The sequence below is a fragment of the Chiloscyllium punctatum genome, chromosome 1 (assembly GCF_047496795.1).
Source record: "Chiloscyllium punctatum isolate Juve2018m chromosome 1, sChiPun1.3, whole genome shotgun sequence".
Classification (NCBI taxonomy): Eukaryota; Metazoa; Chordata; class Chondrichthyes; order Orectolobiformes; family Hemiscylliidae; genus Chiloscyllium; species Chiloscyllium punctatum.
Genome location: NC_092739.1, coordinates 127,817,970 through 127,845,457, shown reverse-complemented (window position 1 = coordinate 127,845,457; position 27,488 = coordinate 127,817,970). Strand labels below are relative to the sequence as shown.

Here is a 27,488-nt window from a genome sequence, read left to right as displayed (position 1 = left end):
CTGTCAATCAAGCATTTAGCTTTCAAATTCCCTCCTTTAGGCTCTTCACTGAAGACTAAGGCTTAATGGTTGTTACTGCAAAGCCATCTTCGGTCTCAAGAGGCTGCCCAAGGAAAAGGCTGATGTTATTAGGCTAGTACTTCAGAGGTCTGGGCTAACTGTTTAACTTGCATTGCAACAGCAGAGAAATGTAATTTTAATTAGTGAATAAATCTGCTGTAAAGAGCATCTAAGGTAAAGATGACCATGTAATTTCTGGATTACCATAAAGTCAGCCAGTTCACAAATGTCCTTCAGGGAAGAAAACTTGCCGTCTTCACCCAGTCAACAACAGCTCTGTCTTCAAAACCATAATCCCTACCAGATTAATCTCAGACCTAGGTCTCAGCTCTCACCTCTGCAACTGGATCCGTAGCTTCCTGACCCTCACAATGCAATCAGTGAAGATAGACAACTGCACCTCCTCCACAATAATCCTCAACACTGGTATCTTGTACTTAGCCTCTACTGTACTCCATTAACCCTCACAACTGTATGGCCACATTTTGTATGAACGCCACCTACAAGTTTGCTGAAAACGCCACCATGGTAGGATGGATATTAAATGCTGGATTAGTGGTGCTGGAAGAGCACAGCAGTTCAGGCAGCATCCAACGAGCAGCGAAATCAACGTTTTGGGCAAAAGCCCTTCATCAGGAATAAAGGCAGTGAGCCTGAAGCATGGAGAGATAAGCTAGCTTATCTCTCCATGCTTCAGGCTCACTGCCTTTATTCCTGATGAAGGGCTTTTGCCCGAAACGTTGATTTCGCTGCTCGTTGGATGCTGCCTGAACTGCTGTGCTCTTACAGCACCACTAATCCAGTATTTGATTTTCAGCATCTGCAGTCATTGTTTTTACCTTGGATATTAAATGACAATGAGTCAGATAATAGAAGGAGATAGAATGTTTGGTGCAATTATAATAATATCACTTTCTCAGCAAAACAAAAGAACTAATCATTGACTTCAGGAAGAAAGGAGGAAGACATGCCCCTACCTCCATAAACAAAGCTGAGATGGAGAGGGTCAAGAATGTCAAGTTCGTAGGAGTGACGATAACCAACAATCTGTCCTGGTCCTCCCAAGTAAATGCAATGGTCAAGAAGGCACAAAGATTCTTCTTACTCTAGAAATTCTGCATTTCCATAAGGACTGTCATCAACTTTTACAGATGCACCTTTGAAAGCATTCCATCTGGGTGCATAATAGCTTGGTACAGCAACTGCTCTGTCCAGGACCATAGAAACTGCAGTAAGTTGTATGCACAGCCCAGATCATCATGGAAGCCAACCTCCCTTCCATGGACTCCATTTACATTTCCTGTTGCCGTAGAAAATCTGCCAAGATCATTGAAAACCCCCTCCCACCCCAGTAATACTCACTTCCAACAGCTTCCATCAGGCAGAAGACACCGAAGTTTGAATGCACCTGCCAACAGATTCATGAACAGCTTCTTCCTGTTGTTATTAGACTGCTGCACTGACCCCTCTAATTTAAAATCTAATGTTGACCTTGCTTTTTTCCACCCTTGTGCAGTTGTAACCTTGAATGCCTCGCTCTGTCAAAGCAGCCTATGATCTGTATGTTCTTGTTTGTGATGATCTGCCTGTACTGCTCACAAAACAAAACTTTTCACTGTACTTAGTGGCAACAATAAATCAAATCAAATCAGTCTAGCATGTATGTGACTCTAAACCAAGTAGGCTCGAGGGGCTCTATGTACAATCTCTACACATTTTTTCTTATGTTTTTATCCAATAATTGATCATCTGCAATTTATATATGTTTATAAAATATCTGCAAAATTGATCAAGCTTTTAGTGTGCCACTTTTTAAAAAAAAATTTAATTCCTTCTTTCTAGAATTTCACACTGTAATAAATATATTTTAATTACCTTTTCTTTAAAGGTGAGGGAAGCCGCTCAAGCTTTACTGTTGGCAGAGCTTCGAAGAATCGAGAAAGAAGGAAGAAAGGAAACAATAGACACATGGGCACCCTACTTGCCACAGTATGTTGACAGCATTATATCACGTAAGTATCTTCATGGTCGTCTCAATCATGCAGTTATGAATATGCTGACGGCGACATGATGTAATGATGCCCTATAGGTTACAATGATTGGTTTCCAATGGCGTTATTCATAAACTCAATCTATGTTTTTTGTTAGCTTTTTATTTGGATTAAAGTTTGAAGCATATTAATGTGAGACACTTTACAGATGTCATCTGAAAATGCATTTGTTATTTCTGTCATATTTTGTCAGCTGAGTCCACATTTAGGAAGGCTAAAATGAGATGAGGCTGTTCCAATAACCTAGTTATATTTCTCAGTTATATAAAATATTATGCCTCACTGGAAATCAATCCTCACTATTCGCCTAAGCATTAGCAAGTTAAAGATTTTATCAAAGTACACAAAATTTCTCAACCTACTCGAGATATATATCTGTAAAGACCAAATTTAACAGAAACTGCAGACCAGGTTTCTGTACATAATAAGTTACTATTTATTGGAAATAAATTGATTCTGACTACATGTAAACAATCATGAACTGTAAAAAAATATAACTCTTTTGATTAAAATTCTAACCCTTTTATAAAATTCCCCGTTGTACTCTCGTAGACAGACTACAAAAAATATATTGGTGTTATGGGTGGATAGAAAAGTTAGGAAAGGTATTCATTGGTCCCTGTCCACAGGGATCGCTAAGATGATCCTTGCATTTTGCCAGCACTTGCCACTCCTCCTGTCCTTTCACTTCTTGCAAAAGGCACAGAGCAACTGGTTTACATTTATAACATTTCTGATTTATTGATCAGCTTATAGCAACTGGTAAGGGTAAATAAACTGAGTTTCTTTGGGCTTTAAATATTAGTTGTTGGCAGGCAGAGGGTTTTGGCACTGACAACTGGTCACCACGCCACAGATCCATCAGCTACTTTTTGCCAGCTGAGTCCACTTTGTGTGCACTCCCTGGTGCCAGTCAGAAACATGGAAAATAGCAGAAATATGCCATTCAGCCCTTCAAGCTACTATCACCTCACAATTATGATTATGACTGATATCTAACTCATTACCCTGTTCCTACTTTCTCCCCATATTCTTTGATCCTTTTAACCCCAAGAGCTATGTCTAATTCCTTCTAGAAAACATTGTGTTTTGTTTTTAATAGTTTTTTGTGACATAGAACTTGCCACTCTGGCTGAAGAAATTTCTCATCTCAGTCCAGGATCCTTAAATTGTGATGCCTGACTCTGGAATCCCTGATCATCAGGAACATCCTTCCTGCATTTGTTCTGTCACCCTCCCGTCCATCTTTGTATTGTCTTCAAGGTGTCTTTGTTCAGCAACACTTATAGAACCTTACCATTAAGTGCATAAGTCCTGCCCTGATTTGCCTTTCCAAAATGCAGTACCTCACATTTATCTAAATTAAAGTCCATCTACCACTCCTCAGCCCATTGGCCCATTTGATCAAGATCCTGTTCTATACCGAGGTGACCTTCTTTGCTGTTCACTACACCTCCCCAACTTTGGTGTCATCTGCAAATTTATTAACCATATTTCCTATGTTCACATCCAAATCATTTATATAGATGATAAAAAGCAGTGGACCCAACACCAATCCTTGCGGCACACCACGGGTCACAGTCCTCCAGTCGGAAAAGCAACCCTCCACCACCATCCACTGTCTCCTAGTTTCGAGCCAGTTCTGTATCTGAATGGCTAGTTCTCCCTGTATTCTATGTGATCTAACCTTGATAACCATCTCCCGTGAGGAACCTTGTCAAACGCCTTACTAAAGTCCATATAGATCACATGCACTGCTCTGCCCTCATCAATCCTCTTTGTTATTTATTCTAAAGATTCAATCAAGTTAGTGAGATACAATTTCCCTCCCACAAAACAATGTGGAGTATCCCTAATCGGTCCTTGCCTTTCTCTGTACTCATTTTCACATGGTACTGGGAGTAATCCGGGGATTACTACTCATGAGGTCCTTCCTAAATTTTTTTTAACCTAGCTCCCTAAATTCTGACTGCAGGACCCCAACCTCCTTCCCATGCAAGTTATTGGCACCAACATGGATCATGACCTTTGGCTGATCACTCTCCCTGGAAGAATTACCTGTAGCTGCTCTGTAACACCTTTGAACCCTGACACCAGAGAGGCAACATACCATTCTGGAGTCTCAGCTGTGGCTTCAAAATGCATATCTGTTGCTCTCCTCCTTCCTTCCCTGCTGTACAGATGAATCATCCATGGTGCCACAGGATTGGCTCTTGCTGCCTTTGTATGAGGATCCATTTCACTCACCAGTGTCCAGTTCATGAGCAAAATCATCTTGGGGCACTTTTGAACACCTTCCTGGTTCTCTTGGACTGTCTGCTCTGCAGATGGATGGGTGATAAAACTGAGAGAAAAGAAATCAGACCACCTTTCCCTCCTGATTTAATATTTCTGAACTCATCAAACCACCATTCCAACTTAAGATGCTGTATTTGTACATTATAAAACTGAAGAGTTAACTCCCACTTATAGGAAACATCTGTTCAACGTAGCTTCCTTAATTAACTCGTCTTTTTTGGATTATTTTTGTACTCCTCCTTAGCTCTCTGGCCCTGGAATTTATTGGTAACTTTCTGTTTAAAGTTAATTACAAACACATTTAGATTTTTTTGAAAGAGGCTAAGACTCCCCCAGCTCATCAAACTCCCAAGCATTCTGTTCAAGTTGCACACTATTGTGGGTAATTGTCTGACAAAGCAGTGGTTATAGAATATATCATACTGAAGCCTAATTTTTTGATTGTCTTTTTCAATTGTGGCATAGAGTTCAAAAGACAACAAGTTACACTAATCTTTTTTTATAGAATGAAAATCAGTCCAAAAAAAATACAGTCAAACTTGGAACTGAACATTAAAATAAAACCGCAGATGCTGGACTCCGTTTCTGTCTTCAGAGATGCTGGCAGATCTGCTGAATTATTCCAGCAATTTGTATTTCTGTTTGTTGGAAATGAACAGATTTGTCTGCCCTTGGAGTATTGCGTACTGTTCTGGTCACCGCATTATAAGAAGGATGTGGAAGATTTGGAAAAGGTTCAGAGGCAATTTACTAGGATGTTGCCTGGTATGGAAGGAAGGTCTTATGAAGAAAGGCTGAGGGACTTGAGGCTGTTTTCATTTGAGAAAAGAAGGTTGAGAGTGACTTAATTGAGACACATAAGATAATCAAAGAGTTAGATAGGGTGGACAGGGAGAACCTTTTTCTTCGAATAGTGATGGCTAGCACAACAAGATATAGCTTTCAATTGAAGGTTGATAGATGTGGGACAGATGTCAGAGGTAGTTTCCTTACTCAAAGAGTAATAGGGGCGTGGAACACCCTGCCTGCATCGGTGGTAGACTTGCCAACTTTGACGGCATTTAAATGGTCATTGGATAAACACATAGATGAAAATGAGATAGTGTAGCTTTTGCCCGAAACATCGATTTCGAAGCTCCTTGGATGCTGCCTGAACTGCTGTGCTCTTCCAGCACCACTAATCCAGAATCTGGTTTCCAGCATCTGCAGTCATTGTTTTTACCTAGTGTAGGATAGATAGACTTCAGATTGGTTCCACAGGTCGATGCAACATTGAAGGGTCATACATTTGTGTTTTTGTTAGTTATGTTGCTTTTTGCTTTTGGGGTGTGAGAGTTCAGTTACTTCTGATTATGCATTCAAATTCTGAGCATTTGAATGACATGGCAGGAAAAGTGGTGCTGTTAAATGGCTTGTAAATGGGTGTAGTACTCAGGCCTCTGATTTCTCTCCCAGGCCCTGACCTTAGCCATCTCAGCCACTTAGCTTGCCAGCGTCCTTTAACCATTCACACATTCACTAAGGCATAAAAACTGTTTAAATGATCTACCAGAAATGTGGAATTGCTTTGGAGCAAAGAAAGGTAGGGGTAGAGCGGTCCTTCTTATATATTGCATGCTCCATACTGTCAAATGCAATGGAACTATTACTTTTCTGACTTAACTGTACATGAGTTGATTGTGCAGAATATTTTATAATATAACCACAGAAAGTGCTGAAAAACCTAAACAGCTCTTGCAAGCATCTGTAGAGAAAGAAAGAAAGAGAGTTACTGTTTTGAACACAATAGGACTTCAGTTTTGGAGAAACATAATTTCACACTCAGATCATTAAAACATGCTCTCTCCAAGATCCTGTCAGAACTGTTAAGTGTTATTTCTCCCCCAGTACATTCTGTTTATATTTGAGATGTCTGGCATTGACAGGATTTTACTTTTATTCGAACTTGTCATTGTGCTATATTTGCAAGTGCATTATGAATTTGTCTTCCTTATCTGAATTGAAGCTTTTGTTTTTTTTAAAATATTTCTGTTCTCAGAATAACTAAGTACACTCAATGGTTTATAGCTCATGTATTTTCGGATAATTATTGGGATTAGTTTTGATTCTTTAGAAGCAGCAGGTTTTTGTAATAATAGAGTGAGAAAAATGTTAAACAATAGGAAGCATGATTTTACTGTGATTATACTGCATATCAATATTTAAACCTTGTTTGAGTTGAAATTATGGAAGTGCAGTGTAATGTGAGACTGAATCTAGTAATGGTGTTGTGTTAGGATTTCGGTTATTATTTATTGCATCCCCAGAGGGAATTAATCCACTGCCTGTTGTGATTATTTTGGACAGCAGTCAGTCTGTTAGACAACAAGTTAATTGATTTTATATAACAAGAATTATTCAATGTATTAAACATTTCGGTGAAGAAATTAGGTATTTTTAACTGTTTACTTTGCCTCTTCATTTATCACATGTAGATTTCCAAATATTTTGTATAGCTTGGCAGTGCATCCCAGATGAAAAGCTGTCAACAATCCAGAAATTCATGGCAGTGGTGTAGGGCATAAAATTACCAGAGTAATGCACCATACAGACACAGGCTGTGGTCAATTAAGAGATTTGTGCTCTACATATACAATACATTATGCTATATCTCTTGTTTGTCTCACAATGTCTTGAGATTCATGTGCAATTAAATACCTATAGGAATGTAGTTTTAGTTCATATGTGGGCATATTGCCAATTCATTTTCACAAAGCGTAGTCCCAGAAATAGAGTCAGTGTGTCATGGATTAAGATAAATGTTCAATTAATCTATTTTGATTCTGAATGAAAAAGAAATATTATCCAGCATTCAGGGAGAGCCCCATTTCTCCTTTCAATATTGCTAAGTCTTTTACATCCATTAAAACCACTGGATTAGGAAGACAGAGCTTCACACTGATATGTTATTTCAAGGCCTCGATTACAGTACTACAATAAAGTAGTTAGGTTATGATTTGGAGATGCCGGTGTTGGACACACACTCCCACATTCACGTATGCATCCCCCCCGCAGACCGAGACACCCCACACCCACACATGCACTCTCCCATGGCCACCTACAACCCCCACCCCAGATAAATACACACGCACCCACTGACACACACACACGCACGCACACACACACGCCCTCCCCCACAGACCCAGACCGCGCGCGCGCACACACAGTCTCCCTCAGACACCCCCACACCAGACAGACACACACACACACACACACATGCATGGGGGGGGGGGGGGGGGGGGGGATGCGTGTGTGTCTGGGGATTGTGGGTGTCCATGAGAGAAAGTGTGTGTGTGTGAGATGTCTGGGTCTGTGGGGGAATGCATGTGGGAGTGTGTGTCTTACAATTGTGTACTCCTCAACTACCTGATGAAGGAGTGGCGCTCCGAAAGCTAGTGCTTTCAATTAAATTTGATGGAACATAACTTGGTGTTGTGTGATTTTTAACTTTGTAGTTAGGTTAAGTTGTGACTTCAAACCTTGGAGGAGAGTTCTAACCCATAACTTTCTGACTCATGCTACCAACTGGGACAGGCATACATGAGTTTGTTTTTTTTTCCCCTCTTTATCTTCCCTACCCAACTGATTAGTTGAAAGAGAAATCAGAAGATGTGTTGTATTGACTGCTGTAATGTGGAATGTTGAATCCAGGACAAGGAAAGGTCATTCAGCCTACTGAGATTATTGCAAACAGAAGCATCCTTTGCTATGGATTTTGCCCCTCACAATAACCTACTTTTCAGTGGAGGAGGGGAGAGAAAGAACAATACGATTTAAGTCATGTGCAACTCCTGTCAATTCTGTTTTTAACAGATAGTAATCTAATTCCTTTTTGCAAATGTCAAATCATTTGGATTCTGCACCTCCTCTGGGCATTTGCACTATGTCACAAGATACATAATTAAGGGTGAGGATGCACATTCGGTCTATGGAAAAAGATTCCAATTTTGTTTGCTACCCTCCAACTTGGTTCATTAATTATCTGTATTTTTGCCTCCACAACTCTTTATGGAAATTTAGTCTGCATGATTACTACTATGTAAAGAATTTTTTTTGACCTTATTCTGAGATATACTGCTTACAAACTTGAAACCATGCTTCTTAGTTGTACCCCATTGCTTTATTGAAAGTAATATTCTGGTTTTGCTTTCCCTATGCCTGCAAGAATCTTATGTTTCTCTACTGTATGGGGTCACCACTCAAATACCTTTAAGGCTGTAAAGCTTATTTTCTCCTCATTCATTCCTTAAACCTGAGGTGATATCCAGGATAATGCTGTTTCACTGCTTCCAATCCTAAAATGTTTCTCTTGTTTCTCGCTGACCAGAATTGGACACAGTATTCAAGATATGCTTTGACCAGAGCACTCTGAAGTTTCTTCATTACTCATTTGGTTTATATTTTATCATTGTGGCAACTCATTTGTTTTAATGTTTGCTGCGCTGAATAAATTGAACTTCATCTGTGTTGAATCTATTAGGATTCCTGAGAATTATGAAAGGAGTACTTTTTCTGTTATGTAACATTTTGCATTTTTCTGTACTGTATTAAAATTATTCCCTCAGTGTCCTGCCCATTTATACATGGTTTGTAATGTTTGAATTGTCCCTGCCCAATTCCATTGCTTCATATGCTTTCAAATCTTTTGGACTGAGTTTCTGAATCTAGTCCATTTTTGTAAATTCAAAAGAGTAGTACCTTCAGCACCGATGCCTCAGGCACCCAACTCTGCACTTCTCTCCACTGTGAAATTGATCCTGTAATAACCACTCACTTCTAATATTCAGGCAGCTTCTTGTGCGTTATTAGAGTCTACTCTGAATCCTCAAAGCTTTAAGTTTAATTATTATTCTGTCATGTGTAACTTGTTTGAGATCTTTTGAAAGTCAATGAACATCACTTCATAGAGCTTATCACAGTTCACTTAGTGTTGAAAATTTGGTTAGGCACCATTGGAGATATTGAGGTGGTTTTTGCAAGATCTTCCATGTTGACTGCTATTAATTGTATATCAGTTAAAAGGTGATCCTTGTTGATAATTGATGCCATTATTTTACCTATGTTGTAAGGCTAATGGATCTAGAGTAATTTGTGTCACTCATTTTGAATATCGGCATCACACTTGAGAAGATTCCAATTTATTACCTTCTCATAATGATTGTCATTGGCCACAGATATCTCCTACCTCGTGCCTTCCAGCACACTAAATAAATTTGTTAAGTTGAACAGTTGGTGGTAGGTGTAGACAGGTGAGGAGGTTTCAACGATGGGTCATATACCTATCACACAACAGTCAATAAAGACAAGGTGCCAACACTAACATTCACAACAGGGCTTGTTCGTGAGTGATCCGAAATTTTAAAATTATTTTTGAAATGATGAGAATCTTTTTTTCTTTTAGTGGGATTTTGCGAATATTGCCAAATCTAGATTGACTGTTCAGATATGTAATGATACATCTCAGGGGCAGATGCAATTTGAAAGCAGACCTTTCGGCCCAGAGGCAGAGACACTACCGTTTGCCAAAACAGCCCCTCAATTAAAATAAAATATTTTTAGATAACCTGTCAAGATATGATTCAATGGCTTTCATTCGATCTGTTTTAGGCAGTAAGTTCACAACAGGAAACTGATTGCTTGTTCTGTTCTGTTGATTGAAGTTCTTCAAAGTTCCTTCATTGTGTACCAAACATGAGAGCCAACACTTCTTAATACTTTTTGACCTATTACCCTTCTGGCTCCCAAAGCTCCATTCAGCTTGATACTGCATAAACAGTCCATTGATTTACTAGGGGCTATCTTCCCAATTTCTGATTGGTTTCTTTAAACGTAATTGTCATCTTCATAACATCACATCTGACTGTCTCCTGATTCGTTTTTGGACATATCAGTCACTTTATGAAAGCATTCTTTTTATAACAGCTTATCTGTATTGGCTTATCAAGATACAGCAGGATTTGTGAACTGTTTTACGTGACTACCTACAGTATGTGGCATTAGGTGAAGTCATCATAATCCCAAAGGACCATAGGGCTGTTCTCCCCATTCATACTATTAGAGGGAGATGATTGGTGGTAAATTTAATCTGAGGGTCACCATATCTGAGTTAAGGACAAAGGTTGAGAAGGCAACACTTCACTTCATTTGTGGGCGGCAGGGTGGCACAGTGGTTAGCACTGCTGTCTCACAGCGCCAGAGACCCGGGTTCAATTCCCGCCTCAGGCGACTGACTGTGTGGAGTTTGCACATTCTCCCCGTGGGTTTCCTCCAGGTGCTCTGGTTTCCTCCCACAACTCTGCAGGTTGGGTGAATTGGCCATGCTAAATTGCCCATAGTGTTAGGTGAAGGGGTAAATGTAGGGGAATAAGTGTGGGTGGGTTGCGCTTCGGCGGGTCAGTGTGGACTTGTTGGGCCGAAGGGCCTGTTTCCACACTGTAAGTAATTAATCTAATCTAATCTAAAAAGCACCTTCATAGCAACCTCAATGTCGGAATTGAATCCACAGTCTTAGCATCTCCCTGCTTCGCAAACCAGCTGTCCCATCAACTGAACTAACCAAACCGCATATATCATTACCCCCCCCCGCCAAATTGATGCATCAAAAACATTAAAACAACTATTTGCCTTCAAATAAAAGGCAATTACAGGTGGTTCTGGAGATGCGAAATGAAAGCCTACACTCTGATCTATCACCATCAACCCCCACCTTCATCTATGTATTGCATTCCCAGCTACCTTCCCCCCCCCCCACCAATTCCACCTCCAGCCCATTTATCTCTCAGCCTGCCTTGCGCCGTGCACGTGCGCGCACGCACACACACACACGCACACCCACATTATATATACATATATATAATACAGACATATACATACATTGCTAATGAAGACTTTATGCTCAAAACATCGACTGTCCTGCTCAGATGCTGCCTGACTGGCTGTGCTTTTCCAGCATCACATTTTTTGACTTTGATCTCCAGCATCTGCAGATGGTGATTAGTGCAAACACCTTCAAATTGTATGATATGGGAATTTTATGGTGCTTCATGTGCTTTCGAATACTTCCTTGTTGCAGAAGTAGGATGAGGAGTAGGCCACCCAGCCCTTTATGCCTTCAGTAAGATCATGGTGATCTTTTAGTTTAACATTATTTTCCTGCACCATCTCAGTAGTCTTGATGTTTTTAATCAGTTTATAATCTAACTATCTAACATACTCAACAACTTCTTTCCTGTAGGGCTGTGGAAAATCATTCCCAAGATTTCCCACTGTCTGACTGAAACCTCTTCCTCGTCCTAGTACTAAATGGCCTGCCTTGATACCAAGACTGACTCTCCTGGTTCTAAACCCCAAGTCTGATAAAAGATGCTTTCTTCATCTACTGTTAAAATTTGTAGTATGTTTGAGTGAGATCACTTCTTATTCTTCTAAACTCCAGAGAATAGAACTCTGTCTCTTTTTTTTTAAAGAGAACAATTTCTCCATCCCAGGAATTACATTTATGAATATTCATTGTGCTTCCTCTATGCCAATTATACTATTGTTTCGGTAAAGAGACAAAAACTATGCACTACTCAGACTGTGATCTTGCCAATGCTGTATTTAGTTGTAGTATGACATCTTTGGTCTGAGACACTAATCCTGTTGCAATAAGTTGCCAGGTTACTCAGCATCATTCTCAACTCAATGAGAGTTTTGCTCTGATTCATTTATTAAAAGAGAGTTAAGCCTTGCTTAAATCCTGCTGCCATTAGTGTTTGGTGCACAGCCAGTCCTTATTATGGTAACTTCACTTGGTTTGTAACCCAGTTCAAAGGAGGTGGCATAAGCAAAAGGCTTGAGCTGAGGATTCTAAGGCTGTTATAGATGAATAATTCAGGAGCATTGATCTCATGTGCACTCAGTAGAGATAGTCTCATCTCACCAGGTGCTAATACTGGAATCTGTGCAGACCTTGAGCTGCAATTTAATGCAGGATGAAAAGCACAATGGGAGGTGTGCCTTAGTGACTGTATCAGACCAGGAGAGCCATACAGGTCATAGTTATCGAGAGGAACCCACAGTGGTAGTGGTCACTTTTGCAATGGTAACAATCACTTCTTCCATAGAAGGAACTCTTGCCAATTCGCTTTGGCTGTTCATAAACTGCAGTTACAATGTAGTGAAAGATCTATGTCACATTATCTTAGAAAACTGCATTCCAAAGTGGTTGTATTTTTCACACTTTACTTCTTATCCCGACACTTCTAATTGATCCTGACAGCTGCAGAATGATCACAGCCATCAGGGTTTTATGGGAGGAAATTTTCGCAAAAGTAGAGGTGGCAAGTTTCTGGGTTTCAGGATAGGGCACATACTGACTTATAGTACTGACCCGTTTTTCTTGTCAGAATACCTCTACATCATATTGAAATATGAAACTTTCATATGGAAAGTCTGGGCAGTAACAATAGAATTGTAGTTACTGAATAACTGAATAAAATCAGGTCTGAACGAAATGGAGGGAACACAGTTCTTAAAATGTATACTGTTACGACACTCTCCGGTAAAGGTCCCTAACTTGTTATGATTCCAGATGGGATATCTCCATCTGGTTATGCTCCCAGATAAGGAAGGTTGAACTGGGTGCCCTTTTTTACTCAAACGTCCCTTGGTTGGTCGCAACAAGTTCACTTTGAAAGGAACCCAGCCCAAACGTATTTATGCTTTAAAAGCGGCTAATTTAGTCAGGGTCTTCTTGAATTTAAATGTGTGATTCATGACTATTAAGACGTGAGAAAAGATGATAAAACTCGATTCACACAAATATAAGTTAGAAATGAGAGCAAGTTAAATAAAATGAAAATGTGAATCAGTCTTTGGTTTGCCCACAACAGCAGATTGCAGCTGTTAAGGTTCAAACTTAAGAAGAGACCTCTCATACATTAGAGTTGATCATCTTCTGCACCTTCTCTGTAGCTGTAACACAATATTTTGCATTCTCTTCTATTATCCTGATGTACTTTCTTTGGACAGGAATTGTCTTCCTGCTCCACGGACTTTTTGACCCATTTCCAGTACTTTACCTTCACTTGGACACCTCCCTGTGGGCTCTTATTTGCACTTTATCTCTTTATTGAGAACTGTTGAGCTGACATCATCTGTTTGAAGTTCTTTGCTCTACTCATACATTCTAACATTTCTACCTCTGAACTTTCAGCACTCTGTTCTCTAACATTATTACTAAACCTGCCAACAAGTCCAGTACTGCTGTTGTCTGGCATGCTGACTTCTCCTCTTGAATCCCACAGTTAATGTCAAACTAGCGTTTCCAGTGGTGTAACTGGTCTAATCTCGAAAGATCTCCCCTCCCATAGTTTCTCAGCTCATAGTTCCTAAATGGGGGCCCACTTGTACATTCTTCCTAAAATCCACTAAAACAGTAGCCTTAACAGATGCATCGTTTCAGCCCAGTGAACGTACTAATCCGTACCTTGATGCTGTCATTCTGTCCTCATCTAGTCTCTTCCCACTTATGTTTATGTTTTTTTTTCATATGCTTTATGACAGTTCCATAATTTCCAGTTTTCTGGTCACAGACTGCCTTTTCACCATGGATGTCCATGTCCCTCTATGCAATCTTGTCCCATTAGAATAGTTTGAAGGATACCAATTTCTTGCTTGAAAAGAGGTCTGAACAGTTGTCATTCACCACAATCCTCCTTTGCCTGACTCAACCCGTTCTCACTTTAAACTGTTTCTTCTTTAACTCATCCCACTTCTCCATGTCAAAGGTGTGGATATGGGTACCTCCATGGGTCGCAGGTATACCTGTCTCTATGGGGTATAGAGCAGTCCTGCTCAGGCTCACTCCCAAAACTCACTCTCTGGTACATTGATGATATCATTGCTGCTTCCTGCTGTTGTTTGGAATTAGGAAAGTTCATCAACTTTTGCTTCCAATTTCCCTCCTTCTCTCACCTCCACCTTATCCATTTCGGACTCTTCCCTTCCCTTCCTTTGCTTCAGCATTTCCATTTCTGAAATAAGCTGTCCACCAAAATACATTACAAACCTATTGACTCCTGCATTTCCCTTGACTATACTTTCTCACCACTGATTCCTGCTGGATTTTCATTTCATTCGTTGTCTTTGCCATATATATTTCAATGCTGCCAGATTCCATACGGGTGCTTCTAATATGTTTTTGATTTTCCATAACTGAAAAATGTGGCCGCAGTAGTTGGCAGGGCCCACAGCTGTGTCTGATCAGTTTCACGCACTTTTGCCCTCACTCCTTCCCTTCCCACCAAGAAAAATGATAGGGTTCCCTCACATTGATAGGTGTCCTCACATTCAGAGTATCATCCCATGCTATTTCTAACACATCTAGCAGAATGCCACCCCCAAACACATACCCCACCCCCTCCCCCATTGTCAGCATTCCACGGGGGCAGTTCTCTCCTTTTTCTGTCTTCCCTCCTCACTATCTATTGCCCAAACACACCTTCCAGGTAAAATGCCAATTTACTTGTACCACACTCAGTCTCATTTATTGTATTTGCTGTTAACTTTGTGGTCTCCCCTATATTCATGAGACTGAACGTTTGTGGAACACCACTGTAAGATGTTCCAGTTGTTTACCATTTCAATAATCCCTCTTGCGCTTGTATTAACATTTTCACCCTAGAGCTGTTGCAGTGTTTCAGCAAAGCCCAAAGCAAGCTGAGTAAACAGCACCTCATTTTCTAAACAAGCACATTGCAGTCTTCAAAAATCAGCATTGAGTTCAACAGCTCAATGAACAGTCACCTTCATTTTGATTGCAACTTTTCCCCACTCCGTGTCTTGTTTGCATGGGTTTGCTCTCAGCAAATTCAGTCCATTTTCACATCTCCATTGGCACCTATTTTTTAATCTAGATTCCTCCTCTGCTGCCCTTAGCTCCCACACTGTCAACAGCACAAAAACCATCATTTTCAGCCCAGTTCAGTTCTGGAGAAGAAACGTCGCATTTGAATTGCGAACACTGCTTCTCTCTCCTCTCATGCTGCCAAGGCTGAATTTTTCAACCTTGTTCTATTTTTATTTCCCCCTCTATTATCCACTTTGTTTTTAAAGATTTCAAAGACGAAGCAAAATGAGATTGGCACTTTATGCCTAGTAATAATTAAATATGAACACCCCTATATCTTTAAATAACTGACCATACAAATATTTAAAGGGATATATGTGGTTAGCAATATCTTTATTTTAATTTTCTTGAATATAAAGAAAAATGAGTTGCATTTTAAAAAGTTATGCTTTTTTAAAGAATTTTCACAAACTGCATAAACAGTCAATATATCTTTCTTGCATATTATGATTTGTTTCCCTCGAACAATTGTTCTTTTCCATCTTTGTGAAGTAAGGTATTTTTGAGACAAAAGTGTTTCATTCAGAAGCTGAAAGGTACAGCTCATTAGTTGTGATTCCTATTGTTTTTGTTTTTTACATTGCCACCGGCATTAATCCTGTTGTATACCCAATACGTCAAAGTGATGAATAGGTTTTTAACATCCTAGTCATAGAAATCAGTGGGCTGCAAATAACATTCTGAACGAAGCTTAGAAAAATGTGTAGCTTTTGTCTTCATGCCAGCAAATGTCCACAATTTGTCTTATTTTTTAATGAAAAGAGATCATGTTCTGCTGAAGCTTTAATGAAGCAGTAACAGAATTCTCTGTTACACCATTTAACTCACTTTCTTATATACAGCTAAAAAAAAGAGTGGTCTAACAGAAGTAATGTGTTCCTTTTCGACATTCAACATCGATCGTTTGTCTAAACTATCTTGTCCCCATCTTAGTCTGTTGTCCTAAAATTTCGTATTAACAAGTGCAGCACTGGACTGTTAACTGAGATGAGAGGATGAATCCTGCTGACATTTTCATTCAGGCTTTCCCTTGAGAGCGAGAGAGAGACTTAGCCAGGTCACTAGGAGCAGAGGGAGAGAAGTCAAAGATCCGCACTCTTAACTAAACTGCGAATGAGCTTTAAGGTACAGCGAGCACTGAATCAAGGAAACTACTTCAAAATCTTGTTGTTGTTTTGGTCATCCTGCTAATTGGAAAACAGTTGATCCATCTCACCTCATGACCTTGGGACAAGTAACTATTGTATATCTAGACATTGAATTTATACTTGGTAATCTGACCAAATGGAGGGGGCAGGGAATGGCAACTCAAAAGCAGCAGGAGAGAGGAGATTAAAGGACGAATGCATCCCCATGAATTTATCATTTAATGGAGCCAATCTCATGGTTGTGAGGCCTGTGCATACTTGACCTAATACCATCTACTGCAGCACCTATGCTCAATACTACATTGTGGGAACATTACTTTCATTTCAACAATTTTCAGCATCTCTGTCTCCACTGTAAAATTGTTGTATCTTATTTTGAATTAAATTCAAATTAAGAGCATAAATTCATGAAAACCAATAATAATTAAAACTATCAAGTGAACTCCATGGCCTATTGTTTATACTTTGGAGTGTACTGATAAACATTTGACTGTAAATGCATTTTAAAGAATAATACAATGCCAGCCCTGTTCATGCTATTCACTGGACAGTGAAGCAGCTAAGGTTTGACATGCCTCATATTGATTGTCAAGTTTATTTTGTGCTTGGAAATTATTTATTAAGATAGTCTTAATTGATGTAGGTAACTTGCATTTTTTGTCTCAGTGACATTGCAAACAATTCTTTATTTCAGCAAAGATTCAACACCAACAGCAAGTGTTCATATGGTACCCTTGACTCAATAAAACAACACAAGAGGTTTGACAGGAGTATTGCAAAACCAGTTATGCATCTAAGCCACAAAGTCCCATTCCTTTATCGTTGCTGTGCTCACTAATCTACATTGGCTCCTGCATCATATTTTTAAAATTCTCTGTTACAAATCCCTTTCTATCTTTAATTGGAAGCACTAGCTTTCTGAGCACCGCTCCTTCATCAGGTGGTTGTGGAGGACAATTAGAATCAGTCTAAACATTATAGCACAGACAGAGAACACAGGGGGCTAACACCTTCAACATATTGTCTGGCTAACATCAATTGTTACAGTTAACCTGAGAATGTAATTTTTAAAAAAAAGTTTTGTGATTTACACATGAAAGAAGTGAAACTATCATGGTATTCAAACAGATGAAAGACTCAACAAACAATCAAGGTATTTTTCAAGGTATAATTTCAGTTACATCACACTGTAAACTTTTGCTATAAATTCTGTCTGTGTCTTACAGTTGTGTCCTCCACAACCACCTGATGAAGAAGCGACGCTCCAAAAGCTAGTGCTTCCAGTTAAACCTGTTGGACTATAACCTGGTGTGTGATTTTTAACTTTGTACACCCCAGTCCAACACCGGCATCTCAAAATCATGCTCTCTATCTTTGTAATCTCCTCCTGCTCCACATTCTTCCTCGATAAATGAATTTCTCTAATTATGTCTGGCCTTCTGTTCTTTAATTTTGTGATTTAATGTTATTTTAGTTGCTCCGCCATTCAGTTCCCTTGGCCTCAATCTACACCTCTTTATCTCTCCACCTTACTTTCCTCCTTTAAAGCACGACTTGGTCACTGAGCAATCAGAGGGAACTTCCAATCGATTAGCATCTGCTTCTAAGGAGTATGAATTGTTGCTCCCTTTGACATTTGGCATTCTTGCATCAGTCCTTACAGGTGAAAGTGAAAAGCTTTAACACATCTCTTTTGTTTTCTTCACAAAGGAAAAATGTTGAATTATTGATTGAAGTATATTTTGCTCTCAGCACTTGCTGATTGTCTTGACTGTTGCAGTTCCCTGCTATCTGTGAATTCTGTCCCATAATGATGGTTAATTTTAAGCACTTTTTTTGCCTTTTGCATATTTAAACATTTCAATTTCATGGATATGGCAGGGATTGGTCAATAATTAAATATATTTTGCGGAACCTTGATTAAGTGAGTTGGCAACCTATAAATATTCTAATAGGTTTTGCATTGAGGCTTATTGTAAGTTAGTAACTTGCTGGACATCTCAGCCCCTAATGCTAAACAGTATATACTATACAACACAATTCTCTGTTGTAACAGTTACAGAGTAATTTGAAAGCATGTTCCAAATTTAATAACTTAACCTTAAAGGTAGAAGTTTCAAGTCCTGTTGAGCTCTATAGTCTTGATTAGTCGTTTTTCTTTCTTTTTTCTGAATTGACCTCATCTTGCACATTTTTCTTGTTTTAACTTCTTGGCATCACAGAATGGTTACATCATAGAACGAAGCAGTCTAACTGATACCATTTGCAGACCCCTCTTTTATTTTTCTGATAATAATCCAATTCCCTTTAACTACGTCAGATGAAACTTCTGCCACCACACATAGGCAATGCGTCCCTATTACTAACACTTCACACATGAAAAAGATTTTCCTCATGTCTCCTTTGTTCCCTGCAACTGGCTTAAAGCAATGTGGCTCATTTCTCAATTCTTACATTAATGGAAACATTTTCTTCCTACCTATCTCTGTCCAGATGCCTCATGAGGACTTGTATACCTGTCTCAACTCTTCCCTCAACCTTCCCTTTTTCAAGATAAAAGTCCCTGTTTCTCTAATTTATTGTAACTTTTCATTCCTGTCATCATTATCGTGAATCTTCTCAACATTCTAATGACTTTACAGCTTTCTGGAACTGCACCTCCACTTGAGGTTAAAGCAATGTTCTGTATAAGTTTAACATTGCTTAATGATATTTGAGAAGATTTTTGTCTTAGATTGATGATAAGACTAAATTAGCTTGCTGAGCTTGAAGGTTTGTTTTTCAGATGTTTCATCACCATATTAGGTAACATCATCAGTGAGAGTGTCTGGTGATGCGCTGGTGGTATGTTCCACCTCTCTATTTATAGGTCTTGGTTTCTTAAAGTGGATGATGTCATTTCTGGTTCTTTTTTTCAAGGGAAGGTAGAGACAATCTACGTTGATGTGTTTTTTGGTGGAGTTCTGGTTAGAATGCCATGCCTGTAAAAAAAATTCTAGTGCATGTCTTTGTTTGGCCTGTCCTAGAATGTGTGGGTTTTCTCTGTCAAAGTGGCGTCCTTTTTCTGTATGTATAGAAACTAGCGAGAGTGGGTTGTGTCTTTTGGTGGCCAGTTGATGTTCATGTATCCTGGTGGCAAATTTCCTGCTAGTTTGTCCGATGTAGTGTTTTTTACAGTTCTTGAATAGTATCTTGTAAATGATGTTAGTTTTGCTGGTGGTATCCTTTAGGTTCAGTAGTTACTGTTTCAGTAAATTGGTAGGTTTGTGGGTATTGGGTACCCATTTTTCTTGAAAACGTATAGATATTTTTCTTCTGCTTTTTGTAGTTCTTGGGTGCTGCACTGTGATGTAGCTCAATGAAATAATGTCTTAATGCAGCTCCAGTTGTGGGTGTTGGAGTACTGCTTCTGAAGTTAAGTATTTGGTCTGTGTGTTGTTTTTCAGTAGATGCTGGTTTGACCTCCGCCGTTAACTGTACATTCAAATGTTAAGTCTAGGAATGGGTGTCCGTTGTCATTCTCCTCCTCTTTTGTGAATTTTATTCCTGTCACAATATTGTTAATAGTGCTGTATGTTTCCTCTAATTTGTTATGTTTAGTGATGGCTTCATCTACATAGCAGACCCAAAGTTTGGGTTGGTTAGATGGGAGGGCAGCTTGTTCAAGTCTCTCCATTACTGCTTCCACTATGAGCTCAGATATTGGTGATCCCATAGGTGTTCCATTGACTTGTTTGTAGGTTTTGTTATTGAATGTGAAGTGGGTGGTGAGGCATAGGTCTACTAGCTTGAGTATGTTGTCTTTGCTGAAGAAGTTGGTGCTGTCTTTGTTTATGGTCCTGATTTTCCTAGTAGTAATGCCAGTGTTTCTTTGACCAAGTTGATGATAACTGATGTGAAAAGGGCTGTAACGTCAAAGGATACCATTATTTCGTCCTCTCCTATCTAGGAGTCTTTGGTGTTCAGGAATTCTTGGGTGGAGTGAATGGAGTGGAGTGAATTTTCAGTGAAGTGTTTTAGTTTTTGGTGGAGTTCTTTGGCTAGTCTGGATGTTGGTATACCAGGTAGGGAGACTATGGATCTGAGGGGGGCACCGGGTTTGTGTATTTTTGGTAATCCATAAAAGTGTGGTGTGTTGGATCCATCTGGTTTCATATTTTGGAAGTTTCTCACTAGTTTCCATACATACAGACGCCACTTTGACTGGGACAACACACATAGCCTAGGACAGGTGAAGCAAAGACACGCATGAGAATTCTTACAGGCATGGCATTCTAACCAGAACCCCATCAATAAACACATTGACTTAGATCCTATCTACCTTACCTTGAAAAAAAGAACCAGAAGTGACATCACCCACCTTAAGAGACCAAGACCTATAAATAGAGAGGCGGGACATACCACCAGCACTTCACTGGAGACTGTCGCTGATGATGTTACCTAGTCATAATGATGAAACATCTGAAAACAAACCTCCAAGCTCAGTGAGCTAATTTACAGACTTAATATTACTTTTTTGTACTCTGTGCCTGAAAGATGTTATATCCTCTAATAACTGTTTTCTCAATCTTCAATGACTTCTAAACATAGATACTTGGGCCTTTCTGCTTCTTCAAAATTATACTTTTTCTCTCTGCATTCTTCTTCCAAAATTAATCACATCACAATTCTCTGCATCAAATTTCCCATATCACTTGTCTGCCCATTTCACTACCCTGTCTGTGTCCTTTTGAAGTTCTACAATACCCTCTTCACTGTTCAGTGCTTCCAAGTTGTGTCGCATCTGCAAATTTTGAATTTCTGCTTTGTGCATCAAACTGAAGTCCATTAACATATATGTCAGGAAGAAGGGTCTGTTTCTGTGCTGTACATCTCTATGACTCTACAAGACCAGGGGCCCTCACATCAACACCGTATGAACTTCATTATAGACATTCCTTCATTCTAAACCTTGTCATAATTGATTTCATTTTGATTTGCTTATGTCAATTGTCCCAAGTTTTTATTTATTCATGGGATGAGGGCACCGCTGACCAAGCCAGCATTTATTGCCCATCTCTAATTGCCAGAGGGCAGTTAAAAGTCAACCACATTGTTGTGGGTTTGGAGTCACATGTAGGCCAGACCAGGTAAGGATGGCAATTTTCTTCCAGAAAAGGCATTTGTCAACCAGATGGGTTTTTCCAACAATCATTTCATGGTCATCATCAAACTCTTAATTACAGATTTTTATTGAATTTAAATTCCACCATCTGCCATGGTAGGATTCGAACCCTGGTCCTCAGAACATTTCCTGAATCATTGGATTAACAGTCCAACGATAATATCACAAGGTTATTATCGCCTCCAATACAGTGAAAAGTGTTGTTTTGCATGCTATATAGGCAGGTCATACCATGCAAAGTGCATCAGGGTAACAGAACAGAGTGCAGAATGTCATCAACTAAAAATCAGACTGTATCGATGTGATTTTTAGCAAACCTTATCTTTTAATTATGCTAACTACCCAGCATGCTTGGTATTTATGTTACAGAAAATAGTCTAGACATCTGGACAAGCGAAAACAGTAGAGACTTTTGAAACTCATTTAGTGAAATCTGAAATTGAAAAGCTAGGTGTTGGTGACCATGAAGTTACGGGATTGCAAATAATTATCAGGTTCACTAATGCCCTTGTAGATTGAAAAGCTGGCATTCTTACTCAATCTGACTTACATGTGACTCCTCATTTTTCAATGTGAAGGATTCTTATTATGCAAGGATGATCAGGATAGGTAGGAATGTGGGTTTGAGGTTAAAATCAGAACAGCTATGATCTCTTTGAATGGAGAAGCAGACACTGGCTGAATGACCTACTTCTGGTCCTAATTGATATGTTTATATGTAGTACTTAACTGCCAACTAAATTTCCCAAGAAAGTCATGCAATCAAGAAAATGGCTCACCTTTACATTAAGGACATTTTGGAATGGGCAATAAATGCAGTAGGACAATTTGTCAGACAATAATTTTATTTTAGTTGTATGCCTGGCTGAAGTATCATAATTCTAAGTTTTATTTTCCAACTTATTTTAAAAATTGAAACTTAATAAGTCCTGAAGTGCTTTCTTCAGCATGCCTTTAACATGTGATCTTTGTTACACCAAAAGCTAATTTTGCCAGGTAAATGTTTTGCAAAAATGAGGAATTTCTTGGTTCTCGTTAGAAATTGAAAGTCGGATGGAGATTCTAAGCAGTTAATATCATTATTGTACGGAATAATTTTATGATACAGAAATAACATCATTTCCATATACGTGTGCTATTTTAGATTGAATGACTTGGAGATTATTTTCAAATTTGTCAGACATCTCATAAGCGCACCGTCATTGTTGAAGCTGTGAATTTTCCTTAGGTAGAAGATATCTCATTCTGAAAGCGCAATCATGATAAGTTCTCACAAATACGATCAGTGATGAATACTGAGTAGTTTAATCAGAACACAGTATTTCAAAGTTCTGAAAGATCATTAACCTGAAATGAAACATGGATTCTTCTCTGTTCTCTATGCAAATATTTGAAGTTGTGCTCCCTTTGTTTTCTGTTTCTTTTTCAAATTTTCAGCATCTGTGATATTAGCTTTTTACCTACTTGTTTTCTAGCCTACATCTTTGCTATGTATCTGTGCTGTATTGGCATTCGGCCCTATTTAACTTTACCAGTGTTCCAAAAACAAAAAGTGTGGTTTAAGTTTATCATTTAAATTTACACAGTTCTTCGGTAGGTTTTAATGCAACCTGAAGCTTTGGGAAGTCACTCTGTACACAATAGTAAACTGAGGATTTTTTTCTTGAAAATGAGAATTACTGGCAAATTATTATCTATCCTTAATTGTTCTAGAACAGTATTATGTGAGCCACTTAAAATTGAGTAGCTTCCCCGGTCACTTTAGCAGGCATTTAAAAAGCAACCACATTACTTTGGGTGTGGAGTCATTTGTAGTCAGATTGGATGGGGGTCGCAGATTTCTTGCTTGAAGGACGTTATGAACCAGATGGATTTTTGGGACAATCTTCTCGTTGTATGATAATTAATGAGACCATCATTCCCTTTTTGCTGTATCACTCAAATTTAATATCTCCCCAGCTGCAATGTTTCTGTGGCATTAGTCCAGGATTACGAGTTCAATAGCATATAACCATACACCTGCCTCCCTGGTGAATTCTAGGCTGGTAAATAGATTGGCCTAAATAAGTAGCTGAATTTATTTTTGTTGTTTAGTTTAAAATGGCTATTTATTTCAGGGAAGACATGAATATAAAAAATTCAATGCCATTATTTGAACTAAGTGCAGGGAAGCTAATCTCAGTATCTTGACCAAAGTTTATCCCGCAATCACATCAAACTTAACTGATGATCTGATCATTATTACATTGCTGTTTGAAGAAGCTTGCTCGTGCAAATTGCCAGCGGTTTTGTCCATTTTACGAGAGAAATTGCACATCAAAAGCGCATAGCTGGTAATAAGCTATTCAAGAAATCTGGTGGTTGTGATAGGTGCAATATCAATGCCAGGCTTTTTTTACGCTTTGGCTTCAGACAGGCTACTCAATGAGGAAAGGTACTTTTGCTGAATACTGTCTAGAGAAAGAAAGAGAACATATCTGTTTCAAATGCAGTTTGTAAAGCATTTCACCAACTGTAAATCATTGATATTTGAAAAAAAGAAAATGACATAGCATGGGTATTGTAGCAGTAATTAAGTTAACTGCATTCATTTTGTGTGATATATAGTGTTAGCTATGGTCAGTTGTTGAATAGACTGTATTCTGAAAGCAGTCAAAGCTCTGCTCTGGGGATCAACTTCCATAGCAACCACCAATGGTCAGTATTTTGTTACAGCTGAAGTGATGCTGCCTGACCTCTCTGTGGCTTGGGTCATAAGGTCACTAAATTGCATTTTACATTCAAAAGCAACCTGCCCACCAAAACTGATTTTCTTCTTTAATGTTAGGCTATCTGGAAAGAGCTAGTTTGGGTTGTATGTCACATAAATGAACATTTAGTTGTACAAAATTTCATGCAATATTACTGTCATATCTTGATGGTACTAATCCCATAGAGTGGCTGATGATAAATTTCCTGTTTTCCACCAAACTGCTGATCCGTTCTAAATATGGTTGCCATAATTGCAATGAATGATAAAACTATTCTTCTGCTTGCATAAATGCCTAGATCAACAATATTGTTTGCAATAAATGTGCCATATCAATTTCACAACTTTTTCTTGTTGGCTAGTGATACAAATTTGCACGCTAGCCCATTCATCACTATGTTCAAATGTATTTCACTAATTACAGTTCTTACTGTCAAAGATAATATGTCAGGAGGTGGTCCCTGAAGACCTTGCTGATAGTACATGTCAGATCGAGTCCATCTCATTTCTCCCCATTTTTCAACTGCGTGTGAGTATCTGTGTGATATGTCAGTTGGTACATTATTCAGAGTTTGATTAGTCACTGTCAAACAATGATTTGCAAGAGCACATAGCTTATTGATGCAACCTGCATTACAAAGTACTGGTAACAGATGCTAAACCTTTGCTTCAGATAATCAGCACTTGTAAAAGTAACTAACTTTGAATAATTATCTCTTCAAGATCATATCTTGACTATCCAAAATGAGAATAGTAAATGAAGTAACAATAGCAAGACAAAATGGATCAGAAATATTTGGTGTGATAGCCAAATAGTTTTCAGTTTCAAATATGCATTAGGCCCATTTTTCTAAAAGTTCAACTCCGTTGTAAATCAGCAATTGGACTGAAGGATATTTAGAGCTAGTCGAAAGTGAGTTCGGCAGATGCTGGGGCAAATCAGTCAAAACGTGTGGCCCTGATGAAGGGTTTATGCTCGAAATATCATCTCTTCTGCTCCTCGGATGCTACCTAACTAGCTGTGCTTTTCCAGCACCACACTTTTTGACGCTGACGAATGGAGCTAGTGGCAGTTCTTTTCATATATATTTTGTTTTGTGAAAATAGCACAGTTTCTTGTTTTTCCAGTTCATACAGCAGAGTCAAATGCATTGGGACAAAATGAAAAGCTTCTGGAAAATTGAGACAGTGACAACTTTGTGTTTGCAATATTGGTGTGAACAGGAAGTTATACTGTTAAGTGTTGACAACCCTCAGGTTTTTAAATAATGACAACAGCTTATAGTTACCTTTTACATAATAAAATGTCCCATGGCATTATAAAAGAATGTTATAAAACAAAGTATGACACTGAGCCACATCAGGAGGTATTAGATCAGAAAACCAAAAATTTGCCACAATCCATTCTAAAGGTAAGAAGTGCATGAATAGAAGTTTTGGGAGTGTATAGAGAATTTGGGAGTATGTAGGCTATTCAGTCCATTGAGTTTGATTTATTGGTGTCATGTGTACCAAGATACAGTGCAAAGTTTATATAGGCAGATCGTACCATACAAAGTACATCAGGGTAGCAGAACAGAGTGCAGAGCACAGTGTTACACCCACAGAGAAGGTGCAGAGAACGAGAGAGATTACCACTAACACTTGAGAGGTCCATTTGAAAGTCTGAAAACAGCGATGAAGAAGCTGTTGTTTAATCTATTCATGTGTGTCTTCAAACCTTCCCTTCTGCCCGATGGAAGAGTGTATAACTGGGGTGGGAGGGGTCTTAGATTATTTCCCAAGGTTCTTTCCCCAGGGGGCGGGAAGTATAGATGGAGTTAATGGATGGAAGACTGGTTTGCCTGATTGATGCTTTCTGTAGCTCATCTATAAAAATTGGTAAGAGTCTTTGTGGACAAGCTGAATTTTCTTAGCCTCCTGAGGAACTAGAGACATTGTTCTGCTTTCTTGACCTTCATGTCGATGTGGGTGGACAGGACAGATTCTTGGTGCTCATCACTCCCAGGAACTTGAAGCTGACAACCATCTCCACCTCAGCAACAATGACGCAAACAAGGGTGTGCCCTCCTCTTTGCTTGCTGAAGTCAATGACCAGCTCTTTTATTTTGCTGATGTTGATGGAGAGATAGTTGCTTTACACCATGCCATGAAGCACTCAATCTCTTTCCTGTATTCTGTCTTGTCGTTATTTGAGATCAGACCTACAACAATGGTGTCATCAGAAAACTTGTAAATGGAGTTGGAGCAGAATTTGGCCACATAATCATGAGTGTATGAGGTGTATGGTAAGGGGCTGAGTACGCAGCTTCGTGGTTCACTGGTGTTGAGGAGGTGTTGTCACCTAATCTTACTGATTGAAGTCTGTGGATCAGGAAATTGAGGATCCAGTTACAGACTGGAGGAATTGAGATCTAGGTCTTGGAGTCTGGAGTTAAGTCTGTTTGGAATTGTGATGTTGAATGCAGAGCTGTAGTCAATAGGTAGGTATCTCTGATGGGCTTGTGAAGGCACCACTTGGATTTCCAGTATAGTTCAGGATTAGATTAGAGTGGTGCTGGAAAAGCACAGCAGTTCAGACAGCATCCGAGGTACTCTATGCTACTTTCTCTCCACCCCCACTCTCCTCTCATTTATCTCTCCACCCTTCAGGCTCTCTGCCTGTATTCCTGATTAAGGTCTTTTGCCCCAAACGTCGATTTTACTGCTCCTCGGATGCTGCCTGAACTGCTGTGCTTTTCCAGCACCACTCTAATCTAGACTCTGGTTTCCAGCATCTGCAGTCATTGTTTTTACCTAGTTCAGGATTGCCTGACTTGAATATCTTAGGCTTGGACTTCAGTAGGAAGGGGATCTCCTGGTTCATCCAAATAGCCTCTGGTTGGAGAACATTTGAATTTGATTCTTCAGCGTGCAGAAGAATCTGTAACTGTAGTGGCAAACTCGTTAAAGTTGGCCGCTGAATTCGTGAATATGGACCAGTCCACTGACTCTATACATTGCCATAGAAGCCGTTCCATTGCCTCAGACTGCACTACTTTCTGTCCTGGGCTCTTATGTTTCAATTTCTGCTTGTAAGCCAGGAGGA

General features: G+C 39.2%; 1 protein-coding gene across 5 annotated transcripts in view; it reads left to right on the top strand.

Moving 5' to 3' along the window:
* wdr7 (WD repeat domain 7) overlaps positions 1–27,488 on the top strand; it is a 657,873-nt gene that overhangs the window by 213,846 nt on the left and 416,539 nt on the right. For all 5 annotated transcript variants that reach the window (XM_072573923.1, XM_072573951.1, XM_072573942.1 and 2 more), the window contains one exon: positions 1,949–2,072. In XM_072573923.1, the coding sequence (XP_072430024.1) occupies positions 1,949–2,072 (124 nt within the window). The remainder of the gene's footprint in view (positions 1–1,948; positions 2,073–27,488) is intronic.